General features: G+C 36.0%; 2 protein-coding genes across 5 annotated transcripts in view; one reads left to right on the top strand and one right to left on the bottom strand.

The window, feature by feature from the left end:
- Window positions 1-20,310, top strand: part of immp2l (inner mitochondrial membrane peptidase subunit 2) — a 105,489-nt gene that overhangs the window by 72,696 nt on the left and 12,483 nt on the right. The window lies entirely within an intron of this gene.
- lrrn3a (leucine rich repeat neuronal 3a) lies at window positions 9,466-20,295 on the bottom strand. The gene is made up of 2 exons (XM_058767826.1): window positions 19,936-20,295; window positions 9,466-12,323 (listed from the first exon to the last, which is right to left on the bottom strand). Exon 2 carries the CDS (start codon window positions 11,968-11,970, stop codon window positions 9,907-9,909), a length of 2,064 nt encoding a protein of 687 aa, XP_058623809.1. The 5' UTR covers window positions 11,971-12,323; window positions 19,936-20,295; the 3' UTR covers window positions 9,466-9,906.

Here is a 20,310-nt window from a genome sequence, read left to right as displayed (position 1 = left end):
CTGTACTTACATTCGAACATGAAATGAAAAGAAATGTGACTGAGGCAACAGAAAAGCACTTATCTCCCAGAAAACAAGACTCGGTTTGGACAGGAACCCTTGAATGTAAACAGTCTTATAAGAGACATGTTTGAATGGAGACAGCATTGGAGTTTATTTAAATGAATGCAAATGCAGCACTCCTTATTAATTGGTTGACTGATGGGTATTTGCTGTAGAAGGTCTCAGCAGTCAACTGACAAATAAAGCACTTTAGATTCTCATTCATTTAAATGCAGTCCAATATTTTATGTAGCAAATTTGAGGTCAACTGTTAAAAAAACATTCCAGGCTAAGTGCCAGTTAAACTAGGACTGCAACAATTAAACAGGAAAAAAAACGCAAATGAAAATAATAAACTAGGAATTTCATTATCGAGTCATGTGTGCGCATTGTGCATGAATAAAATCTCAGTACATATTCTATTAACAAAACACTTGTGAAAATTAGCCATGACAACATTTTCTATGGAGCGATTAAAACAAACCCATGCTTAAAGTCGTATACCTGTGAGCATTGCCCTGGATGCTTTAACAAATGCATGTTTTTGAGACATGTTTTCGAAAACTTCACAGATGTCACTGAACGAGTGCTATGAAATATGTGATTTTGTGCTTTAATATTAATATGAAATTAAATGTACCATTTTTTGAACAAAATATGCATGTTGTGATGCAGATAGTTCCTTTTCGTCCACAGAATTAGGATTTGGGAGATACACACTCAGAATTGCGATAATAAAGTCAGAATTGTGTATTGTAAACAATTCTGAGTAAAAAAATTGCGAGATGTCAACTTAAAAATTCTGAGTTAGAAAAAAGTTCGAATTGCAAGACGTTAAAAGGATAATTCACCCAAAAATTCTGTCATTAATTACTCCCCCCTCATGTCGTTCCAAACCCGTAAGACCTTTGTTCATCTTCAGAACACAAATTAAGATTAATAGGGCATCGTTGAAATAGTCCATGTGACATCAGTGGTTCATCGTAAGTTTATAAAGCTGCGAGAATACTTATAATAAAGAAAGCAAAAATTTCGACTCCACAATGCATGCGAGTGATGCTGGTGACTCAGGAGCCGGCGTTCTGACGTAGAACCCGGATGCACTGTGGCTTGTTTGCAAGCAGAGGAATGCACACGCATGCATCGTGATACTGTCGTGAACGCACATCAAAGACTGACACAGAAGAGAAGGAATCGTGGAATAAAGTAATTATTTTTTTTAAATTAGTTTTCTTTGAGCATAAAAAGTATGCTCTCATAGCTTCATAACATTATGGTTGAACCACTGATGTCACGTTGACTATTTTAACGATGTCCTTTCTACGTTTCTGGGCCTTGAACGTGTCAGTTGCGTTGCTGTCTTTGGAGGGTCAGAAAGCTCTCGGATTTCATCAAAAATATCTAAATTTGTGTTTTGAAGATGAACAAAGGTCTTACGGGTTTGAAACGACATGAGGGTGAGCAATTAATGACAGAATTTTTGGGTGAATTATCCTTTTAACGTCTTGCAATTCTAACTTTTTCTAACTCACAATTTTTGAGTTGACATCTCGCTATTTTTTTACTCAGAATTGTTTACAATACACAATTCTGACTTTATTATTGCAATTCTGAGTTTGTATCTCCCAAATCCTAATTCTGTGGACGAAAGGAACATTTTTGGGTGAACTATACCTTTAACTGAAAATTGTGAGATATAAACTTGGAATTTCGAGATTAAAAAAAGGAACGACTTTTTTTCAATATTTTGTGGCAGATATGGACTTCCGTAGTTAAGAGACACATATGGTAATATGAAAATCGGTCCAAAGAAATGACAGTAACACGTTGCTATACTTTGAACAGGTAATTGTTGTTTTATAATGTCAATTATTATATATTACATTAGTTTGTATTTTATACCTGTTTTGCACATATCTGTATTGGAAAAGAAAAAAGAAAAAACACGTTGACAGAAATGCACTTGCAATGCTAGTCCCACAGACTTCCATTGTAAATGCATTAACGTCAACACATTTTTTGTTTTTCTCCAGAAAAACAGTACATCTGTCCTACTACAAGTCTTTAGTTCTACATTGCAGCTACACGTCAACCAAGGGCTATAAACCTGTGCGCATCATTTATTAAAGCCTTCATAAATGTAACATGAAAGCCTCATGATTTATTTGCAAACAAATGTTGCGCTTCATAGAAAGGATGTTTTGATTCAGTGTCTTTCGATCATTGGTGACAGCAGAAGGTATTAACAAAACACATGACGAGTGACACAACTCATCTTTGTCTTTAAGTCCTACGCTGATATTCTCTGGCTTGTGTCAGTGCCTCCAGACTGTGGCTGTTCTTTCACACCGCTGAAAGATGTTTCACCTGCTTTGCTCCTGTCCGACTTGTAGAGCCTTCCGTCTGGCGCTTATCTTTCCCCTGCCACACTCAGTCATTTTCTGTCAATCCTTTCATCCATCTTCTAGTGCTCCCTGCATCCCGGCAGCTGTGCTGAGAACATGGCACACGGCCCGACGCTGAGCGTCAGCGCGGTACTGCTTCAGAGATACTCGGGTCCTGTACTGCATTACTGCTTTCTCCTCAAGAGAGAGGAAAGATGGAGAATGAGAGAGGTGAAATATGGATATGAAGCAGGAATAGGAGGCTTTTTTTGCAAGAGAAGTGGGCAGAATTGACTCATAGGCTATAAACTGGTGTGAAATAATGGTTTGAAGATGAGTCAAAAAGATTGTAGGCTCGAAAGCGGCCTTTGGGCAAGACTTTACTGACAGCATGAACATCCAAATAAAACTTATTTACTTAAAAAAGAATCATTCCTGGTCTTACTGCTCATGCATGTTATTGCAAATAAAATAAAGGTTTGTATTCGCAATGTTTTATCAAAATGTAAAAACTTGCTCCTCTGAAGCTGTTGTTTCAGCTAAACTAAATATGATGAATAACTTACAAACTTAAATGAAAATTAGAAATGTTGCCTTGGCAAGTTTATGTTGAAGTACTGAATTTACTAAACCTAAAATTAAAAAAATGACTAAAAAATGCATTAATAGAAATACAAAAACTATATAAAACAGAGAAAAGCACATAAAATTACTAAAAACTTGAAATATAAAAATAAAAGCTAGTTTAAAATATTAATAAATACAATAATAGTATAAATAATATAAATAATACAATAATAACACTGAAATAACACTGATCTGAATTTCAAGCCCATTTTTAATTTTGAAAATGCATTTTTATTCAGAAGATTTTTATATCTGAAAAACATCAGATATAATTGAAAAACATCATATACTGTATATTTGCAGTAATACGCCAATTAAAATTCTTGCTGATACCAATAAGCCAGATAATTGTTTTAATTTTATGGTCATTAACTATTTAATGACCAATATTGAAATACTATACTATTTTGATTAAATAAATTAAACATTGAAAATTAAAATGAATCATTTTAAGTTAGGCATCACAATGTAATAATGCTATAGATTTTAGATTTATTTACATTTAACAGTGTTATTAAATTTCAAACCAGATTAAATTTTATGTTGGCAATAAATTACTTATTATTTACTTATTAAATTCTTAATTGATTAATGACCTACAATAATTTAAATATTCACACATTAAATATATCTATTGAGTTTGTTAATATTATTATTATTATTTCTGTCTTGCATTTTCATTTTTTTTTAATTGAACATTTTTTATGAATCATCATTTTATATTATTTCTGTTGCTGTTTACTGTATAAATAATAATAATGAAACTTATGTAAATCATATTATGTGTAATTAATATATATATATATATATATATATATATATATATTTAAAAGTGCAAAATAGAAGCATTTTCACCAGTGCTATATACATACAAAATACACACTATTTTGTCTAATGAAAGATCTATGACCATGATATGCAATGGTATTACGGCTGATACCATTATTATTCCATGATACTGTCATATTACATTTTTATAAAGAATATTATCTCATGCGGTCAGTTTTCTTGCTTTCACTAGCATCTGAAACCAACAGAATAAAGTCTAGATGCACATAACTACGTGCTTTAAAAGAAAAGTAAAGTAAAGATGTGGTGACATTCCTCTTCACACTGATGGACCGACACATGAAGCTTTAGCCATCTGTACCTCAGCACTGCCAGACATCAACTCTTCATCACGGCTTCAGAACAGAAGCAGAATTACTCAGCCGTATCTGTCACGCTGTACCTCACTGTGATTTTAAGCCTGGATTTCTCACACTTCTCCTTTGTTGTTATAGTTTTTTCACAGGTGACAGAGTTTGTTCTGTTGTGCTCAAAATGTAGCTGCACCGTGTAATCGTTGGCCTTTTTCATCAGGCGAGTAACAGCAGCCTTTTACATATACAATCAAATCACACAGGCCTGCTCACAAATCCTCGTCCAAATGAAAGTGCAAAAGTCTGTCCACATTAAATCATACAGCGTTTCCTCTTTAAGTAGAGTAGATCTGTTCATATATTGGAGCAGCTCTGAAATATGAGCGCACATAAAATGAAGTGTGAGCTTGTTTTTATTGGGAAGTGGAGTGATGTATAGTGTTATGAAGGGGTGCATGAAGCAGATCTGTATTATGACTATGATACCTTGGAAGACATGGCCTTAGTCGTTGTTTGCATTCTGAAATTTTGGGAGATTTGCTTTACCTATGTCTATTTCTTGTGTCTGTTGTCAAGGCTAATGGTCTTTAGTTAAAGAATTAGAGTCAGGCGGTGGATCCTATCACTGAAACACGGTGAGTTTGGCTAACAGCACTGCACAGTAATAGTCGTTTTATATTCCAGCATGAAATATTTAAACAATGTCCATCGGCCATTGTTTGTTCAATCTTCCTGTTGAAAGCCGTTATTTTTCAGACCCTTAAAATGTCGTCAATAATTTAAATGGTTATGCGGCGCATAAATATCAGCCTTCATTTTGTTTTCCTTTTAGTTTCTGAAGGACATCAAAAAAAGAAAAAAGAATGAAGTAAAAAATAGAAATTTTTCTGCACAGAGAAAAGGATTTGTGGGAAACAGCAGTGCAAACATGTTTTCTAAAAGTTCGCTGTAACACAAAACTAAAGAGTGCATTCAAGTTATGTTGGAAAGATCATATTTACAAGATCATTCATTGTCTAATTGCTAAAGCTATCATTGTCGCTGTCTGTTTTCACTGGTGCTGCCTACAAGTGCTACCAGAATGATCTTAAATAGGAATATGGTAGTTAAAAGCTGCATGTGAAACCAATACGAAGTCGACCTCTTGAATTTGTCGAGCTCATAATCAGAAGTGGGACTTATAAAGTTTGTGATAGCATGAGACCAGCTATGTTATTTTTATCGTGCTGTCTTTTTGTAGAAATTTTTTGTAGAAAAGTTACATTGCCATCTCCGACCAAAGTGACTTTAATGTATATAATAATGTTGTATTTTTATTCATTCATTCATTCATCTCTGAAGCAAATGCATTATAATTATAACAACATTTTCAAAATTATATGTCCACCCTTCATATACAGTTTTAGGTGACAGTGAAAACACTGCCATCTGTTTTGATATGACACAGCTAATCACTGTTAATCAGTCTTGACATAAATTGACATTTTAATGTTAGAGATTTATCTCATCGGCTCTTGCCTGCAGCTGTCAAGCTCCCGGCATGATTCAGTCAGTGACTCTACAGAAATTGTGAAGCCAATGAGTGAAAGGACAGTGGATGTGTTTTGGTCACACATTCTCCCAATACTTATTGTCATGGAATGTGTCTGTTTATATGCAGTAACATGAAGTGTAAATAGGATTCACCGGGCGAATCAAGGCAATAAGGAAGGTATTGATGATTCACTAAACATATCATTTGCCATTATAAGAGCTCTGGCTGTCAGGTTTTGTTTTTGATTGATTTGGGTTTTGACGAAGCAAAGCAAATTCGTCATGTTTGTGGCTCCTAGAAATGATTTTTCTGTGAATTGATTGTTTTTATTGGGTTACTGTAGTGCTTTTGTGTCCAAACATGCCCGTCTTTTCCATTTCATCCTTGCACAGATTGACAAACTGGCTTGCGATCACATCCGTGCCCCATACAGTCATTTGTAGATTAATTCAATTTTTATATAAAAAGGTGTTTCAGTTGTCATTAAACAAAGATGAAACACCTGTTCAGTGCCAATGCCAAGAAAACGTGTTAGCTTGGTTGAATACTAATACAATAGCTGTTTGCCGCTAGGCTCTCACTAACCTCCCCCTGAACTGTGCTCATTTTTTCTCTAATCTTGGCGTCTCACATTGGCTCACTGCTGTAATCACCTCGTTCAGAACGATGGCGCTGCTTGAACGGGTCGGCTTACAGGGTCATTAGAACCAGGTAAATTATTCATTACAAAATGTGCCATCAAAGTGGAGCGCTAAGCACAGGGTTTCCAGCTCTGCCAAGAGGCACAGTCGTGTCTTAATATCTTTCCTAATTAAATCTGACTTTTACAGTACAAGTCAAAGGTTGATGTCTGTGTGTAGACTTATTTATTTCCTTATATGTATGGGAATTTAATTGTATTAATTAATCAAATAATTGCATGTTATTGTTTGTTCTAATATCTATATTGAGATGCCTCAAATTGTGTGTGTGTGTGTGTGTGTGTGTGTGTGTGATTTAAGAATTAAGTTCATTAATGAAGAATGTATAAAATTTCTAGAATATTTCTAGAGTATAATCAAATAATTGCATATTGTTTGTTGTAATATCTATATTGAGATGCCTAAAATTTTATATATATATATATATATATATATATATATATACATACACACACACACACACACACACACACACACACACACACACACACATATATATATATATATATATATATATATATACACACACACACACACACACACACACACACATATATATATATATATATATATATACGTGTTTGTTTGTTTGTGTGTGTGATTTAAGAATTAAGTTCATAAATTAAGAATGTGTATATAAATATATTCTAGAATGTAATCAAATAATTGCATATTATTGTTTGTTGTAATATATGTTGAGATGACTCAAATTTTGTTTGTGTGTGTGAGAGAGAGATTTACAAATTAAGTTCATAAATTAAGAATGTATATATAAAATTTCTAGAATATTTCCAGAATATTCTTTTTATTGCTCTGGATGGATATGTGTGTGTGTGTGTGTGTGTGTTGAAATGCATGATTTGATAAATCATTTCTATATGATTCATGCATATTTCTGCATGAATGCAAATGCAGAATTATACTACATTTTTCTTGTTGAATATTCAAAATTATACTTTGAAAACTAAATGAGTACATTTTAGAATTTGACCTTGTAAAATGAGATGTTAGGTTTTATATTAGTATTTTTTTGTATTTTAAGTATTGGTCAATTTTTTATTGTTTTTTTAATTGTTGGTCTATTGAGTACTGATATTTCATTGTTACAGTAAAATAATTTCAGTGTTTTTAATGACAGTCATCTTTAAGAACCTTTAATATTGCTGAAAGGTCAATAAAACGAAAAAAAAATCGGATTGAATCTGAATCTAACGCATCTGAATCTAACGCATCTGTGGAACATAAAAGAAGAATTTTTGAGAAATGTGTTATTGTTTTGATTGTATTTTCATACAGTTTCATAAAGTCAGCGGTCATCAAAACAGTTCAGTTACCAACATTCTTCAAATAATCTTATTTTGTGTTCCACAGAAAAAGAAATTCATAAAGGTTTGGAAATTACATCAGGGTGAGATATTAATGATGGAATTTTCATTTTTGGGTGAACTGTCGCTTTAACTTTCATTGTCTTTGGGTGTCAGTGTTAACTTGATGCAATGGCACAAACCCATAACGAAAGCCTTGTAATGGAGATGCATAGTAATCAAACCAGGTGGAGCTTGAAATTGATGTTCGAAGTTCATCGTATTAGCCAATTAATAAAGTTATTTTCAGTCGTATGATCATGGCGTGACCGTATGGAAAGAAGGACATAAACACTGTGATAGGTGAGATAATCAAGATTAATTGAACTAATGTTCCTGAAGAACTAGCCCATTTGCTCATTTTCTCAGTTGCTGAGCACATCACTTAATTAAGAGGTAATTTGTCTTCCTGTTCACACACAGTGTGTCATATACCTTATATTAATTGCGACGTTATGTGGTTGGAAATTAATGGAGAGTGAATTGATTTTCTTGATGGGGCAAATGCTAGTCTATAGTGTCCTTGTACTTGATGAAAGTTATGGTTGATCGAATGAGTCTTGTGTTGCCCTCTTGTGATTTCAGCCTGCAGAAGGCGCTCTCTACTATCCTCTCGCTTCATATGGTCATTTATCCATCTTTGCTAATGCTGTTTTCAATTCAACTCAGAAAGTCACAATATCCAACTTGAAGACAGTTAATGATAAGCTTTGACTTATACAAATAAAATGCACTAATAAGTTGAAGTTCTTGGCATAGTTGAAAAAGTTGTATTTTTGTAACTGATCATTTTGCATCAGCATGACAAAGAAATACCATGGCGCATGTCAAAACTGCCTCATGAGGTCAGTTGTTTAGGTAGACAATAAACCTATTAAACTGAGTTGAGTTGAAATGAATTGAATTAGGTAAGGTGTCCTCTCCTTAACCTTTGTGTTTTTTTGACTCATTGCTTGCCCTCTCAGTGTGAACCACAGGTGTTGCTGTGTCCATAATGCCCTCCATGTCTCACCAGGCTCACTGTGAAATAGAGAGACCAGATGCAGCTCATTCCTGCTGACCTATTCGGTACCTACTGCTATAATGGCGAATAATTTAGCTGCTGTGTAGGTGACAAATGGCCCAACTCTAAAAGCCCATGTGTTGGGTACTAAAACCCCCAGTGATATATGAGCATGCAAGTCTGATAAATCCTCCACATCATTCGTTCTGTGACGGCAATTCATCACCTGTGGGAGTTTAGCGTTGGAATTCCTATTGGATTTTTAATGAAAGAGAAGATAATGTGACTTAAAGTCAATGAGTTCTGTGAATTTTTTTCTCCCACAAACCCCACCCTCACACTGAAAAACACCACCTCCTCATTTTGCACTATTTTCTCGTATTTCAACTTCCCAGGCACATCCAATTTTAGGGCTAGCCTCTGTAAATATCAAAAAGTTATTTTTATCTGAAATTTAGACTTTGGTTAAAATACACAAGGGTTTTTGCCACATTAAAAGGCTTTTGAAGTTAATGATGTATTTTCACATACTCTTTATGTAACTGACTTCACGTTGTTCTTTTCATCTCGTGCATCTCTTCTGTTTCTTTTACGTTTATGTCTTCTCAGTTGACAGTTTAATTAGTCAATTGTAAAACACTTACAATGAAAACAAGTTGTCATTTTCTGTATAAATGTTTTTTATCACAAAGTGTAGTACATGTGTCCTGTTATGGTCTATTCTACAAAGCGTAGTCCATCATAAACTTGACATTGTTTATTTTACCAATGACACAGCACAAGTAGTGTTGCTACAAGCCCACAAAAAAAAAGACTCGGCCACTGAGGCTTTGCGCTCTGTGTAAATAGTCAAGCACAACCTTTCATGTGCTGTTCTTTGATCCCGCATGAAATAACGATTCTCTTCATGCTCCCCAGTGAAGTGTGACATTTAAACAATTAGTGGCTTTTTGGCAATCAATGTCAGATTTAGCAAGAAATGTCTTGGACCACAAACCACACAGAATCCATTTCATAATGATCCAGTGGTGTGAGTCGGTATCAGATTGAGAGAGATATTAGAGACGCATAGTCCAGTGTCCACTGCATCCCAAACCATTGCTCTTCTCTCAAATTGAGATTTTGGAGTCTGTTTCTGAATCATTGGCTTTAGCCCTTGACCCCCAGATTGGTTTAATGTGAGAGGGTAATATCTCAGACTGCTGATTTCGTAATTTCCTGTAAAGGTGATCACTCCTCCGCAACATGCAAATGAACGAACAGGCCACCACGGACACAATCAGAAGCAGTGCAGTGATGCTGATTATCAGTCCGTCATCGAAACCATCATCAGTTTTTCCAATTGAAACCTCAGCTGTACTGACATTCACACAGTTTTTCAAATGTCTAATTTGCAGGTCTGTAATTTCCACACACACCTCGTACTGCGTCAGTGGCTGCAAGTGTGTGAGGTTGAACATTTTTACATCTGACAACACATGGGTGGTGAACTGCAAGGAGCGCTGCTGGGATGTGGTTGACCACTTAATATTCGACACAATACTGCCCTTGGGTGGCACCCAAGAAATCCTCACCGAATGTGGCTCAGTCCCTTTGACTTGGATGTGCAGGGATTCATTTGCTGGCAGTGGGTAGTACCCATTTACTATGACCGAGACGGATCTCATGTCCGCACCTATGAGATTGTGGGCCACGCAGGTGTATTGCCCAGCCTCGTTCTCTGTGATGCCATAAATGTCAAATGTTCCCTCAGGATGCAGGTGATACTTCTTGGAAACCATCTGAGGCAAAATCTTCTCTCCTGAAGGTGTTACCCAGTAGATCTCAGGTTCAGGATCGGCAAACGCCCTGCAGTGCAGAGACACTGAATCCCCTGGACCCACATTGACCTGCTCGGGAAGGCTCTCCGGAGATATTAGTGGCAGGCAGATATCTGCCATTTCACGGAAATGCACATGCTTGACAAGCCGACCTTCAAACTCTGAGGGCCCTGCGCATAAGAGGGCATCCGGTTCCATGAAGCGGACCTTGGTCTTGTTCATATTGATCCAGCGGATGACACAGTCGCAGTAAATTGGGTTGGAGTGCATGCTCACCTCCTGAAGGTTAGGCAAGGATTCCACCGTCACATGATGAAGGGCCCGGAGTGCATTGCTATTGAGCATCAAGGACTCGAGCCTCGGGAGTTTGGAGAATGCATTCGGGTGGATGTAGGAAAGTCGGGGGTTGTTCGTCGCTTCGATTTTGGTCAGCTCTGGTAGGTTGTGCACAGCAAAGCTGTCGATGGAAACTAACTCCGGCATGCTGTTAATGCCAAGTTCTTTCAAATGGATCATGTTCACAAAGTCACCCCTTTGGATCCTCTCTATGGGATTCTTGTTAAGGTCCAGAAACTTGAGGTTCTGCACTTGTCTGAGAGCAGCTTGAGGTACTTTTGGGAACATATTATCATAGAATGACACGCTTTCCAGCTTATCGAGTCCAACCAGGGCACTGTCAGGGATTTCAGTGAGGTTCATTCTGGTTAGCACAAGACTGCGGAGATTGATAAGGAGCTTGAAATTCATGTCCTGTATTCTGGCAATTGGATTCTCTCCTATCATCAAGATTTCTAACTGGAAAAGGTCCCGGAACCACTCTGTTTTTATGGCCCTCAACTGGTTTGAATTAAGATGGAGCCTCAAGAGCTTGTTAAGCCCTTGGAAAGCCTTTGCACTGATCGAGGCGAGAAGGTTATGGTTAACATACAACTCCTGCAAGTTTGGGAAGTGTGCAAGGCAGTTCTCATGAAGGCTGCTTAGCCAGTTCTCCTCTAGGTGCAAAGACAGAAGTTGTGGAAGGTGACCTAGATAGACATCACTCAATGAGGATACGTTGTTTCGAGATAGGTCTACCTCTGTTAGGTTTACCAGATAGTCCAAAGGACTGTCAATCTTTGCGATGTTGTTGGCCTGCGATAGAAGTACTTGTGTGTCTAAGGGCAGCCTCTCCGGCAGAGACAGAAGTCCTAGATCATTACAGTCCACAGTTGGAGCCTCATTATACATGGACGAGGGAGAGAACCAGGGTCGGACTTCACATTTGCACAGCTTGAGGCACACAACCCTCCACTCGGAGGCCTGAACTGAGTTAGTCAGCGCCAGCAAACAAACTGCAAACAGCAAATCTTTCATCTTGGTCCTACTCTCTTCAGCTTGTAATTGGTCCTTATGGGGTCTGGTGTTAGAGGCGTTAAATTCACACAAACAGAATCATTTGTTATGACAACAGGGTGTATTTCTGCTGATGGCAATTCCCCCAAAGCAGCAAGTTTGCCTGTTGTCGTCCTTGGCGGAGAGTAGCAACCTTTCAATTTACCCTGTTTTGGGTTGTCATGCAGGCTGCATATGTGAAGGTCAGCGTATCCTTAGGGGAATGGAAGCAGGGAAAGTGGAAATTTGCAGGGTGAGCTCAGGTTCCTGTGGAGGGTGGACCACTTGTCTGCCATCGTTATTATGTTCAATCAGTCACACTCGTCACTTCCCATCTGTGGAAAATAAGAGACAGGAGAGAGAGGAAATGAATACAGTGACACATTAGCGTCAAGAAGAGCCATACTGGCATTTAGGAGCATGATGATATATTTAGACCATACGAGTGAAGGTATTATTGCTTTTTCGTGCCATCAAATAATACATTATTGCTGGTTTGACCTCATATGTCTACCCTTCCCACATCTATCATGTGACCACTGGGACTGCTCTCGCAATATATTCAAATGTCAAGGAGGTTTATGTGCACGAGGGCAGGTGTTAAGAAAATCTGCATACATCACAACCATTCTGTTTAGTGTATGAGTTGTGCGTATAAGAGCATCAGTATGCATTGCCGTCTTACTTCTGTCGTAGATCATTTTGTAATTGTGAGATAATGAGCTTTATTTGGCGACTGACTGGCCAGACACTTAAATCTGTTGTAACACGCTTTCATTTCTACGCTATGATGCGCTGTGAATATAATAATTTACTTTAACCGCATTTATATGAAAGCCAATTTAACAACTGATTCTTGTCATACATAGCGCATTTAATTTGTGTTTTGCATTTCTTACAAACGTGTTATTCAAGCATACTAAGGGCATTGCTAACATTGGTTTTTATTGTCTCATAAATAGACATTAAAGCCAGCTGAATGCACAGAGGGGCAATTATTTCGCAATGAAGTGCTATCCCAAAGGGCTCAGTGATAACCACTGCATTTTGTCTTTCTGTGGCAGCTGCCAGTGGGCACAGTAAGTTAATTAAGACGTTTTAAAATTTGCCTGTGAACTCAGATTCTGTGCTTTGTACCTCTTGTATGGCTGACTAAAACTATATTTGAATGCATTACACAGTGAGCAACCCAGTAAGTTAATCTTTAACCTTTTATATAGTGACGAAAAACTGATGTGGTCTGTGTTTTTCAACACGGCATTGAATATAAATCAGTTTTTAATCAAATTGACAGATTGTCTTTAAAATACAGCACTCTAATTCTGTCTTGGTCAGATTGTTAATTTGATTGCAAAATAGATTGCTGTGCACTGTGAGGTTTGTGATAAGGTTTACGTTCAATGATATTGATTGACAGCCCTAATATAAATATAAAAATTTGGGTGCTTACACAGAATATCTCAGTGTATTTTCTGGATCTTACTTCATATGTTGAAATTATGATTGGCTTGCAACCTTGAGGACAGAAAGCACAAAGCCGCTTGCCTGTGCTAGATGAAGCTGTCAGTATCACTATAGGAGCAGGTTTGCAAAAGAACTCCTGTAGGACAGTGTGCTTATGTTAGTCCGACTATGGCAGCGAGTCAACACAAGCAGGTGGGAGCATTTTTTTTTTCTCCTTTCTCCTTGCATAGCCATCTGTTTGGTCCTGTAGTCTGCTTTTTTGCCAGGATTGTGCAAAGATCACTATTCATCCCAACAGCCATACAAATTATGAGGTTGTAAACTTATTTCAGAAGCTGCTTACTGTCTGATGTATGAGAATTAGGTGGTGTGTTGCCCTGTTGAGGAGAGACTAACTAAAAGCAGTGACTTTTCAACAAGCAATTAGATGAAAAATAGCAAAAACATCACTGTTTTTATGTTACATTTTATGTGCACAGTTTTACAGCCAAGCCAGATAACCAGATGTGCGCTCCTATTTTCATCTTTTATTTATAGACAGTATAGACAGTGTTAGAAAGTCTGATTTGTTTTAATGAATCAGTTCATAAAGTAACTGATAAAAAAGACACATCGATTTTTATTTTATTTTATTAATTTATTTTTTTGTAGATGTCAGGGTTTTATATATAAATATAAATATCTAAAATCAAAAATTAATAAATAGATTTATAAAATAAATTAAATAAAATATGTCTATTAAATAAATTCTTAAATTTATATTCTTAAATATATAAATATTTCTTAATTACATTTTGTTTAAATTTGTGTGTGTGTGTGTGTGTGTGTGTGTATATACATACATATATATTCTAACTAAAGTGTGTAGCAATTAAATACATTTCTAAATATTAATGTCAAAAAATATTTCTTGATTTCGAATTGATGGAATTTTGATATATATTAGTTTCAGTGTGTGCCTGTGTAAAATTATTATAAATATATATATAAATAATTAAAATATATAGTTTCATCCGTATATAATATATAACTGCTTGATACTTTAATGTCTTCACTTTGACTTTAACTGCAAATTTGTCTCATTTAAATCGGCTTCAAAAGCTGTTTTTCTCAAGTGCCTCATTTATTTAACAGATAATGAACTGACATTATTTGCTGAGAACATGCTCTTTGTTGCTATGACAAGCACAACATGGATGCACTGAGCTGAACACAAGTGTGAACAAGTATTGATACACACACAAGGACACACATCTCTCTCATGCGCTCTCCATCTTTCCCATTTCCATCTATTTTCTGTTAAGAGCTTTTGCGCTAAAGATGCCCACACACACTAATTTGATTTGTTCATGTATGTGTCCTTCTTAACTTAGAGAGCCCTCAGCTACGGTTCATGTGTGTTGTGCTCACTTCATTATGTGAAACAGGGGTTTGAAATAGTAGAGAGTGCTTCTATAGCTGAATGCTGGAAAAGGTCAAAGGGGCAGACTATTTCTGCTCGGTTCACTTGAGTCATGGGTCGACACATGCATTACACATGCACACAGATGCACGGTATCTGGAGAGATGTATATAATGTAACGTAAACACTATTATGACATGATTTTATGGGTGATTAATTGTGGTTTATACAACAGTTATTGCTGCTCGTCTAATGTGATTGGACATGTGGTGTTCTATTGGGACGTTTCACTGAGAGTATCAATCTGCTTGTCAGACTATATTTGAAGCAGTCTTGATTTTAACTTGAAACTTGTTTTTGAAAGTCAGAATGTCTTATTCAAAAAGTATTATAAATGTGTGTAAAATATTTATTATTTGGGAAATATTTACATTGTATTATTTTGACATACTTTGTATTCATTTGTATTCTTTTTCTACCCATAATTAGAATATTGAGAGGTGTACATTCTTGAAAGAAAATTGTGGCTTTCAGTAATAATTTTGATTTCAACTCATGATGTCTTTAGAAAGCAGAAAGAATATGTAATATCAAATTTTAAGATTTTTGTTAAAAAAGTTTTTTATTAAATTAATTAATTTATTTAATGCATTTTTAATTTATTTATATTTATTTTTAACTTCTTTTTTTTTCTGCACATTTTGCAGACACTGGTGTGAAAAATTCCTGCATTACTCAACTTGTTATTGAACCATTGTTTAAAAATGAACAGATATTTAGTACAACACTCTTGCTCCTGTGATTCAGCAATTTTACATTGTTATTTCAGATTTATTTATTATACTATCATAGTATTTATTAATATTTTGAATTGGCTTCTGTCATTTCTATTCGTTTGTTTTTGTGTGTGTGTGTGTGTGTATATATATATATATAACTAAAACCAAGATAATTTAGTAAATTTAGCTACACGTATATATATATATGTGTGTAGCTAAATTTACTAAATTATCTTGGTTTTAGTTACTTTAATACTTCAACTTTTTTATTTCAATTAGTTGCCAATTTAACATTTGTAAAGTTCTTTCAAGTTTAAGTTTGTAGTGTAATATTTTTGTTTAATTTTATTGAAGCTTTACTTTAATTAATGAATTCTTATTAGTAACAACACTGAATTATTTATTTTTTAAAAATATATAATTTTGTATAACATTTTATATAATTATATATTTTTTAAATCTATTCTAAAAGAAGTCAAAGCTGGATGTAATGTTGGAATTCCCACAGTAAAATCTCCAAAATCCCACCATATTTTAAACATGAAGTATGTAGTGATTGGCTAAGGGATAGCTGTCAAAGATGTTGTTTGCTTTTAGCACTGCTAGTCTTTTCTAAGGACGTTTTCAGTGGAAATTTGTAGTGTGTTTTGTCTGAACAGTACCAACAGCAGTTCCTCTGTCTATCTGCATTAATCACAACTTTTTGTTGACAACCGTTCCTTTCCTAGAGTCAAGAGTCCAACCACTTTACCTGAAATATTTATGGTTTGCCTCTTTTAGAGAAAGTACTCATGAAACTAACACACATAGACACACACACACCCACACACTCTCTCTTTTCCATCCACTCATCTAACGCTACAGACTCCACCTAAAGTGGCCTTGCTGCGCTATGTTTTATTCACAAGGTAGAAATCTCGCCGTACTTTGGCAGCGGGGCAGCGCTTCTAGTGAAGCATGTGTGGGGAGGACATCACGAATTGGAGGTGACACCTTGTCACATTACGATGGCGTAACGCAGTCTGCGAAACGCCTTCCCCTCTGGTTTGCGTTTAGGGAATGCAGTGGATCTGAGGGAGCTGCTCAGGTTTTGTTTCATACCACGCAGTGACTGAAAGCAAGAGTGAAAAACGTGTGCGGTGGGCAGAATACTTAAAACCCAGCAGCGGCAGACTCTTGTGACGGTGAAGTTAATGGATTAAACGTTTAGCCCTTGACCATGTGGGTCCACCTGCGTGGTTTCAGGTCCACTTCTAGTTTGGCTTCAATAGCAGAAATATTAGCTGTCGGAACAAAGAGGCAACGTTCGGCTGTTTTTCATTTTGCCTTCTGCTTTGGTTTTAATTCATTTACAGATTCATCTGAAATGTTCTTTTGCTGTCACTCTTTGAATTGAAATGAATTATCTCTGTAAGTTGACTTTTAACACTGTCTACCACCATGTAAAACTATCACGCTGTGGATATACCTGATTGAGATTTGGAAAACAGAGTTTTTCTATTCTGTTCTGTTCCATGTATTCCATTCTATTCTACTCAATTCTATTGTTATTTTATGCTTTTGTCTAATTCTGTTCTGATCTGCAATGTGTTTCTCAAAAGCTTTTTTAGAGATCATTGGTGGCAATGGTTCTACGATCTACTTAGGCTTATTACGATGCTTTGGGAAACGCAGCTCTGGTCAGGTGTATATGATTCTGTTGTGTTCTCTAATAAATTCTATAATGTTTTATAATCTGTACTGTTCTGTTTTACGCTATGTTCTATTTTGTTCTGCTGTGTTCAATTAAAACTCTGTTCTGTTCTATTTTCTACTTTATTCTATTCAGTTCTAGGTCATTGTTTTCAATATATTCTGTTGTACTATATTCCGTTTTTTTTTTTTTGTATTCTGTTCTGTTTCATTATGCATTATTCTATTTTGTTCTTTTCTGCTGTATTTTGTTTTATTTTAATTTCTTCCGTAGTATTCAATTTTTCTCAGTTCTGTGGTATTCAATTCTGTTTTGTTTTACTCCATTTTATTCTGTTCTGTTTTTCTATTGCATTCTGTTCTACTCAATCCTAATATTATGTTCTGCTCTTTTCTAATTTGTTCTGTTCTGCTCTTTTCTAATTTGTTCTGTTCTGCTCTTCTCGTCAAATTCTGTTTTATTCTTATTCAATTCTATTGAGTTTTCTATTCTGTTTTTAATATATTCTACTCTTGTTCTGTTTTTCAGTTTTGTTCGCAAATGTGTTTTTTATTTATTAAATTTTTTACTTTTTCTGCAGTATTGAATTGTGTTGTTTTGTTTTGTTCTATTCTATCCCATTCTTCTCCATTTTATATATGTCATTATATTCTACTCTACTCAATCCTAATATTCTTTTCTGCTCTTTTCTAATTTGGTCAGTTCTGTTCTGCTGTGTCTGATTTATGTTTTCTATTACGGATGTGTATTTCTATTCTATTTTTCTATATTCTGTTCTATTTCGTTCTAATTTATGTTCTATTTTACCGTTATACTCCATTTTGCTTTTAATATTCTATTCCGCTCTACTCTTTTGATCTGTTTTTTTATTTTATTCTGTTTATTCACTAGTATGTTAAGATTTTATTTTCTTCTGCTTTTTTCCTGTTATATTGTATTCAGTTCTCCTAGGTTTTCAGATTTTTCTTTATTCTGTTCCATTCTGTTTATTCCATTCTATTGTTTTGTTTGCTTTATTCTATTCTATTCTGGTCTGTCCCTTGATTCTATTCTGTTCAAAAACTGTACAAGATAACCAAGTTTACTTCATGAGTTATGAGCTTGACTACATGAGTGTGTTTTCCCCCATGTGCCGTAATATATCAGCATTGTTTCCTATCACACTACATGGTGTCACTTCAAACGCCTGGTGTGAAGTATAATTAGCTAAGATACTACGCTGACACGGGCACCGTCAGAGAGTGTGTGTGTTATATAGTCCTACAGCTCTCACCTGCTCCGCACTGCTGGTGAACACACTGCACGACAGCAATTAATTACGCTTCAGCACTACTGACAGAATCCCTATAGATATATCAGCTATTTCTGTCGCATATTCTTCAGCCCTGTCTCAAGACATGTTAGCATTTTTTTCTTCTATTGTCCCTATTGATTTCTCTCTCATCTCTACGCTCCCATCTACACCTTGTTGATACACATGAGGCAGGAGCAAATACCATAAATCAGTGGTGCTTAGACCAAATACATGCCCCCTTTTGGTTCCTTCCATGTACCTTTTTATCTTCCATTAACCTACTGCTTTTTGATTCCAACCCAAAAACACAAACTTTGTAACCGCTTACCAGAAGAGAAGCCAAATGTTTTTATTATACAACTGTACTACTATAAGATCCCTAACTGTCCTATTCCAGAACTACATGAACTATGCTAAGGAATCTCAAGCCGGTTTGTTTCATATTGCCACATCACAACCATCTGACTTAGGAAGCAAACATAACCTGTATTTAGTTTGTAGATGGCATGTTTTTGTATTTTAGGCTGAAGAATAACATAGGTCTTCTTTAAAGCAGAGCCGAGTGATGTCTGTTAAAGTGAGGTGCTGTATGAGCTGTGGCGTAAAATATTTTTGTCATATTTCACTGTAGCAATATGTAGCATATTTCATCTGTGACTGTCACAAATTTTACACACAGTGTTACAGCAAGGGTTGATTGATATGAGGCTTGATTGTGCATGAACAAAGCTAATTGTCCAGAAATAATGATAAACCTTTGTTTTAACGCAATAGGTAACATCCAGATGAGTATGTGCAAGAATAGTTTGGCCAAAAGTTGCTGTCTAAATTCTCAATTTTGACAATGCAGCATTCATTGTGCAAGTATATTGAGAACTTTTACTAAGCTTTTTTTTTTTTCCTCAGAATGATATTAATACAAACTGGTGATAGAATAAACATATATACCTTATAATTGTTATGTATTACTCACATTAAAATCTCTAAAATCCCTTGCAGTAACTTGGGGAGACATAAATCGATAATTTCCTCTTGATCCATCACATTATTGGATTCACAGTTATTCCTCCCCATGATACCTGTAGAGTCTCTGCGCGAGATTACGACATTTCGCACGCGGGTGCCCAGAGCTTCTGATCAAAAACGTCGCAATGATTAAAACAAAACATAAAAATATACATTTAGAAGTGATTCTAATATTAATTGAGCGCATACCATACGTTTGGCTTCAAGCCCCCTGCACTGGCACACTATTAAAATCCCTCATCACACAGGATGCTCATGAGTCATGAGAGCGTGAGAGAGCCGCGCTTACCGGAGAGAATGAGATTCCTTGTTTGAAGCGCATAATATATTCCTTTCCTCTCAACCGCGGGATCGAGCTCCAGACTTGCGGGGTTGTTAGAGAGATCTAGATCCAAATTTATTTTAGCTTTACTTTAGCGTGTGAGAGATGTGGAGTCTTTCTCCATACGGCTGTATCGGAAGAGATGCTGAGCGCTCCGCGGACTGAGGACCGGAGAAGCGCGTATCCATCCAGCTGTCTGTGATACTCACTCCCTCCACAGTCTCCCCAGGGACAGGCAAATTCTGCCTGTCGTTCGCGCGTTCGCTGCAAGCTGATTGGTCGAGCAGAGCTGTCAGTCAGGTGAGGGCCCCCCCCCTCATACATATATAAACTGGAAAGGGG

The sequence above is a fragment of the Onychostoma macrolepis genome, chromosome 25 (assembly GCF_012432095.1).
Source record: "Onychostoma macrolepis isolate SWU-2019 chromosome 25, ASM1243209v1, whole genome shotgun sequence".
NCBI lineage: Eukaryota > Metazoa > Chordata > Actinopteri > Cypriniformes > Cyprinidae > Onychostoma > Onychostoma macrolepis.
This window is presented reverse-complemented; position numbering and strand designations above follow the sequence as displayed.